Genomic DNA, 7,500 nt, shown 5'->3' on the forward strand with positions numbered 1-7,500 from the left:
ATTGGGTACTTGCGAATTTTTCTATTTCTTACAAGCACGAAATCCCCACATATGGACGAGCTTTAGAATCTTACTGACTATAGACAGTTAGTATTCCCCAGGCAGTGTTTGTGCAGGGATGACGTGCAAGAGTACAGCATGACTGGTGTACCATTACACTGCATGTCAGTTTCCCACCAGGAACATGACCAATCACGTAACAACACGCGTTACATGTTACACGGAAAAAAACAAACACACATACATCATTATAAGCAAAAGACACCTAAACTTTCCTTCGCAGTAAGAAAAAAACCCTTCCTTTTTATTGAAAATAGAAAGACGTATTACCACTAAGGTGGAGAGAGAGAGAGAGAGAGAGAGAGAGAGAGAGAGAGAGAGAGAGAGAGAGAGAGAGAGAGAGAGAGAGAGAGAGAGAGAGAGAGAGAGAGAGAGAGAGAGAGAGAGAGAGAGAGAGAGAGAGAGAGAGAGAGAGAGAGAGAGAGAGAGAGAGAGAGAGAGAGAGAGAACGTTTGTTTCAAATTTTGATTGGTAATGATGGCAAGTCATTACACAATGGTATGAGGGGTATACGTACAGAGGGCGTCAGGGAGGGCGTGTGTGATCGACACTCAGACTATAGGCTTTGTTGTCGAGTTGTCGATGTGCAGCAATGTCTCGGAGCGTGCACCGCTATATATAATATATACTTCATATACCTTTATCACCACCAATCGTCAATACAGGTAATCTTCTCCTGGCCGCTATGGTCTCTCTCTCTCTCTCTCTCTCTCTCTCTCTCTCTCTCTCAGTCAGGCGGTAACAGAAGGCGTGTGTAATCGACACTCAGGCGAGTCTTTGTTATCGAATTGTCGAAGTGCAGCAGCGTCTCGGGGCGTGCACGGCTGTACACACTGTACAGCCCGCTCTTCATCACCACTAATCGTCAATACAGGTAATCTCCGTACATGGCTGTCAGTCTTATCTAAAGGTGCCCGTTTTTCTGAGGTTCTCCTCTCTCCTCCCACAGAAACGGCGTTATGGCAACCACCTCGCCGACAACAGCAGCTGCACCAGACGTGATGGGCGAGGCTGAGGCAGCGGCGGTCCATTTCACTCCGCTGGACTATACGGTGTTCGTTCTCCTGCTGGTAGCGTCACTTGTCATCGGGATAGTAAGTGCCTTCAAGAATCGCTACAATGAGTCCACCCAACAGTACCTGGTGGGGGATAGAAAGATGTCCCCGGTGGCCGTTGGTCTGTCTCTACTGGGTGGCTGGGTGTCTGCTGTATCCATTTTAGGTGAGTATTTATTTATTTTTTTAACGTAATGGCGTATAGCGCCTGTAGGTATACTTGAAGAGTATGGGATGCGCTGCCCGGCTTCCACCCATTAGTGGCGCAGGCAATTTTATTTACGTTTAATGGTACCCATAATAGGGCCCATATCACCACCCATGACAACAAAGGTATTGTAATTCTAAGTTACGGACATAATCGCGCCGCGCGTCTCAACTGGTGTCGCCAGCACCCCATTAGGCCTCTAGATCACAGTTAGGAAACTAAATGAATGTTACTATTCACATTGTTGATTTCTTACTAAGTGTAGACTGAGTATAAAGTGGAAACATGATGCGAAACTACATTTTTGAGATCAGGTCAGCAAATCTCAGGAATCCATTATCTTCCTCAGGAAATGCCACGGAGGTGTACTTTTACGGAACACAGCTGGTGACGTCCTTGCTGGGCTGCATTCCTGCAGCCATCCTGGTAGGGAAAGTGATTCTGCCACTTCTCTACGAACTGAGGATCATCTCCATTAACGAAGTGAGACACATGTAGATTTGTTAACATATTGTGTATGTGAGTACACATTAGAAGAAGAGGGCGTGAGGTGACCGTTGGCCTCGTGGTGCCATCAACATTGATTGACATGTTTGTCTTGCTAAGTGGAGTAAAAGCTCATACCTCAAATTCTGAATTATGCCTATCATTTCGTCTGCTAGTTGAAATCATATTATAAGATTTATGTTACAGGTATTTTTTTTTTACCGCAGTGAAAATACAGCGAGACACTTACTTATGTAGCGTGAAAAGGTAAATAAGTTTTACTTTGTACCATTTTTTCATGTAAGAACGGAAAGCTGGCCAAGGACCAAAGAACGAACAGAAAACAAAGGCCCACTCAGAATGCAATCCCCGTGCAGGTCCGAGAGTTAGCTGAAGGAAAGGGATAAATATCTTGAAATCTCCTTTTTAAATGAGGGAGATAAAAAGACGGAAATACAGGAGCAGGTAAAGAATTTCAGAGTTTACAAGAGAAAGGTATGAGTGATTGAGAGTACTGAGAGAGAGGTCTTGTGCACCGAGGCCGCGGGAGGAGGGGAGGCATAAGTCCCTTATACAAAGTAATATGCTGAGACAATGATATGAAAATATACAAAATTTTACTTTACGTCCATTTTTTACAAGTAGTAAACAGATAATGAATGTATTTGTGACATTTCTAAGAATGACACACACACACACACACACACACACACACACACACACACACACACACACACACACACACACCGTGTAGTATAGTGTCTAGCACGTTCGGCTCACAACCGAGAGAGCCCGGATTCGAGTCCGGGAAAGCGGCGAGGCAAATGGGCAAGTCTCTTAATGTGTAGCGCCTGTTCACACAAATAGATACGGGATGTAACTCGAGGGTTTGTGGCCTCGCTTTCCCGGTGTGTATGGTGTGTGGTATGGTCTTAGTCCTACCCGAAGATCGCTCAGTATGAGCTCTGAGCTCTTTCCGTAGGGGAAAGACTGGCTAGGTGACCAGCAGACGACCGTAGTGAATAACACACACGACCCGTGGGAATCTTAAAGATGGGAGATGGAGTAGAACTGGAGAAAGTAAAAAGGAAAAGGACTTAGGAGTGACGATGGAAGAAAACAATCAACCGGTAAGCCATATTGATAGAATTTTTAGAGAAACATATAATTTGTTAAGGAATATTGGAGTAGCATTTCACTATATGGACAAAGAAATGATGAAGAAATTGATAAGTACTATAATAAGACCCAGATTGGAATATGCAGGAGTAGTGTGGACCCCTCATAAAAAGAAACACATAAGGAAGTTGGAGAGACTACAAAAAATGGCTACAAGAATGGTTCCAGAATTTAAAGGGATGACATATGAGGAGAGACTAAAGGCTATGGATCTACCAACCCTGGAACAAAGAAGGGAGAGAGGAGATCTGATACAAGTTTATAAATTGATCAACGGAATGGACCAAGTGGATAATGAGAAACTGATCCTGAGAGAAGAATATGACATTCGAAGCACAAGATCGCATAGTAAAAAGCTGAGAAAAGGAAGATGTCTGAGAGATGTTAAAAAATATAGTTTCCCGCAAAGATGTGTTGAGACTTGGAACAGTTTAAATGAAGAAGTAGTGTCTGCAACGAGTGTGCATACTTTTAAAGTAAGATTGGATAAGTGTAGATATGGAGACGGGGCCACACGAGCATAAAGCCCAGGCCCTGTAAAACTACAACTAGGTAAAATACAACTATGTAAATGCACACTCACACACACACGCTGACACACTCACAGACACACACACACACACACACACACACACACACACACACACACACACACACACACACACACACACACACACACACACACACACACACACACACACACACACACACAGTGGGTGTTTTATAATTAAATTGTATCTTCTTTTCTTCCTTTCCCTTCTCCAGTACATCGAGCTGAGGTACGGCTCTGCCGCCCTTCGCAAGCTGATGACTCTCTGTGTGCTGCTCATGAATTACTTCTATATGGGAGTGTGCCTGTACGCCCCGTCCCTCGCCCTCACCACCGTCACCAGCCTCCCCAGCTGGGCCGCCACGCTCATCATGGGATCTGTCTGCACCTTCTACATCACCATCGTAAGATACTTGTGATTTTGTCGACAGAAACAAACACCTCCGCATTTTTTTTGTATTCAAGCAGATAGTCATTCTCAAGCCATTAGTTAGCACGAAATATTGTTTATTGAAACTAATGATTTTAAGTTTCCTTGCCTACAATCATTACCAGGGCGGCGTGAAGGCAGTGGTGTACACGGACGTGATGCAGACACTACTTATGTTTGGCGGTGTGCTGGCCGTGGTTATCACGTGCTGCCAGGATCTGGGAGGCTTTGGCAATGTGTGGACCATCGCCCAACGAGGAGGAAGGATAAGCTTCTTCGAGTGAGTACTATGTTTTCAAGCCTTCCATTATTATCTTGCCTCCACACCATCTGTTTGTGTCGACATGTACTGTACATAAGAACATACGAACATAAGAAAATGAAGAAAGTCGCAAAAAGCCTTCAGGCCTACACGTGGCAGTCCCTGTAAGAATATCTTACTTAATTCAACCTATCATCCTCATCCATAAATTTGTCTGATTTTCTTTTAAGGCTCTTTATTGACTAAGTACTATTGATATTATTACTCAAACAATCTATTATAGAGAACCAGTTCCTTCACACTTCGTTCTTAAACCTAAATTTCTTAAGCTTAAACCATTATTTCTGGTTTTATCCTGGCTACTGGTCCTAAGACCTTTATTGATGTCCCTTTTGCTATAATCCCTACCTATACCACTTACACACTTCTATCAGATCCCCCTCTCAACCCTGGTCTTTCTGAGGAATGCAAATTTAACAGCTTCGTTGGGAGTATCTCTTCCTGTATTCTTTTAGTTATTCTTCTATGCACTGGTTCTAAGATATCTGTATCCTTCCTATAACATGGGAACCAGATGTGATCAGACCAGCGACAAATATAACTTTATATTACTTCACGATTTCTCTTTTTAACACTCCTAAAAGTCAATCCTAGTATATTTTGCCTTACTTCTAGGCTCTATGCATTGTTTTCTTTCACCCAAATTGGAGCTAACTATAACTCCTAAATCTTTTTCATATCCTGAACCTACCAGGGCCTCGCTGTTTATAGTGTAGCTATTCTTTTCTTTTTTTTTATGTAAGAGGGGAAAGCTGGCCAAGGGCAACAGAAAGAGTAAAAAAAAATGGGGCACTTGTGGGGATTTTCTCTACCTACACTAAGTAGTTTACATTTGTTAATGTTAAACTACATTTGCCACCTGTCTGTCCATTCGTTCATCTTATGCAAACATTCTTGCATGGTGATGGCATCCAAATTTTTCATAATTAATATACCTATCTTCGTGTCGTCTGCAAATTTACTAAGATCACTACTAGTTTCACTATCCAAATCACACACACACACACACACACACACACACACACACACACACACACACACACACACACACACACACACATATATATATATATATATATATATATATATATATATATATATATATATATATATATATATATATATATATATATTGGCCCTAAAATTGACCTCTATGGCACTGTACGTAAAATGCTGGAATCCAGGCAGCGAGAGAAGCATATACAGTATACACTGGGTATGTGTCATGTTATGTGTCAGTAAATAATCGCAGTCATTTCATTCCCCCAGCATGAACACGAGCATATTCGAGCGGCACACTTTCCTCTCCACCTTCGTGCTCGGTTTCTATATTTTTCTGAACACCGTGGGACTTAATTCTACCATGTTCCAGCGCTTCGCCTCCGTCAGCACAGTGCAGACAGCCGTCAGGTGAGTTTACCTGTTATTAACCAATGAATATGAGTTGAACAGGAATAGAAAATAAAATCTAATGAATGAGACCACTGATGGAATAAATTCAGAGAAATGTTTGGAACAGAAGAAAGTAGACACATCCTGGTATGCTATCCTGCACATACCAATACTTTTAAAAATAGTCCAGGATTACCTGGAATAAATGTATGGAGAGGTGAGCATGACGCACCCTCACTTGTACGGATGCACGCAACTTTCCATACCAACCACGAGTCTGTAATGTTTTCCCATACGTGTTATCTTCAGACTGAACGTGTTTTTCCTGTTCGGAATGGCGGGCCTGTGGATCATTTTTTTCCTATCAGGACTCGTCGCCTACGCCTCCTACGCTGACTGTGATCCCCTCACCGCTGGTCTGATCCAGAAGCCAGACCAGATCATTCCCTTCCTGGTGACAGACAGACTGTCGCGTTTCAGTGGCCTGGTGGGCATCTTTGTGGCAGCCGTGTACAGCGGCGTCCTCAGGTGTGTGTGTGTGTGTGTGTGTTTCAGAGAGAGAGAGAGAGAGAGAGAGAGAGAGAGAGAGAGAGATTGGCGCAACATCCCCAGCAATTCTTACAAAACATACACACACACCCTCGTGAACTACATATTCGTATTAATTCTTCCATTACGTCTTGTCACTCATCTCCAAACAGTGGAGGCAGACCATGACTACTTCAGCCTTGTCTCTCCTCCCACAGCACTATCTCTAGCTGTGCCAACTCAGTGGCCTGCGTGTTCTGGGAAGACTTCCTCAAACCACATCCCTACTTCAGAGCGTTCTCAGATGCTAAGGCGACCAACGTTGTTAAGCTTATCTGTGAGTCTGTCTGTCATTGTTATGCCAAGTACAGCGAGTGTTCACGGCACTCAAAATGCAACTATCAGTCAGACAGATGAATAGATAGTAGATAGATCAATATGTAGATAGGTAGGCACATGGTACAATAACGAGACAGGTAGACGCACGAGAGTCTTGAACTCACAGCCCTACTGGTAAGTCTTCTGAAACGCTGTTTCTGTGACGTCATCCACTCGCCTAGCCAGCTCTGCTACTCAATAAATCATGAATAATTAATATAAAACTTTTTTCTTTTCATGATTCATTAGTTATACAGATGAAAAATTAAATATGATACACATTAGTGATTGAATGTTGATGATATTTCATAGCGATAGACAAGATATTGTACGGATAAAGACATGTCAGATAGCCTAGATGTGGCTCAAAAACATTGTTAGTAGATTTTTCAAGCCATATACATTATGCATAATTGCATAATGCACATTGATTTCCTCTGATCCTCTTCGCCTTCATGTACCTTCGTCGTCTTCCTCAGCACCTCACTGTTCTCTCTACATATAAAACTACAAGAGGCTAAAGGCTAATGCACGTATGAGTCTAAAGGCGATCCACACTATACAGGGACGGTCACGCTCTGTTTACGGTGCTGTCACATACTAAATGCATTTCAGTGGGGACCGTAAGCCATTGAAATGCATGTAATATGAATGGACCGTGAGTGCATACCGCTATTTAAACGTGGCAATCCATTCCTTTAGCTTGCATCGGCCCTAAACTATTCACACTTCATATAGGTACTTTATTCTTGAGTGTAAACCCATGGTACAATAACGAGAGACATCAAAAGTTATTGTACCATGGTACAGTCAGTAGCCTGTAAGGCTGGCATAGCCTGTAAATTATGGACTAGGTCTAGGCTACTAGTAGAACTAATTTCGTTCATTAGGCATAAGCAGATTATACAATTT

The 7,500-nt window shown here is 42.7% G+C and overlaps 1 protein-coding gene across 2 annotated transcripts in view; it reads left to right on the forward strand.

The window, feature by feature from the left end:
• LOC123517029 (sodium-coupled monocarboxylate transporter 1-like) overlaps positions 1-7,500 on the forward strand; it is an 11,596-nt gene that overhangs the window by 170 nt on the left and 3,926 nt on the right. For both annotated transcript variants that reach the window (XM_045276853.1, XM_045276852.1), the window contains exons 2-8: positions 1,010-1,281; positions 1,673-1,806; positions 3,754-3,942; positions 4,094-4,248; positions 5,560-5,700; positions 5,992-6,210; positions 6,429-6,547. In XM_045276853.1, the coding sequence (XP_045132788.1) occupies positions 1,020-1,281; positions 1,673-1,806; positions 3,754-3,942; positions 4,094-4,248; positions 5,560-5,700; positions 5,992-6,210; positions 6,429-6,547 (1,219 nt within the window). In that variant the 5' untranslated portion in view covers positions 1,010-1,019. The remainder of the gene's footprint in view (positions 1-1,009; positions 1,282-1,672; positions 1,807-3,753; positions 3,943-4,093; positions 4,249-5,559; positions 5,701-5,991; positions 6,211-6,428; positions 6,548-7,500) is intronic.

Source organism: Portunus trituberculatus, chromosome 41 (genome assembly GCF_017591435.1).
Source record: "Portunus trituberculatus isolate SZX2019 chromosome 41, ASM1759143v1, whole genome shotgun sequence".
Lineage (NCBI taxonomy): Eukaryota > Metazoa > Arthropoda > Malacostraca > Decapoda > Portunidae > Portunus > Portunus trituberculatus.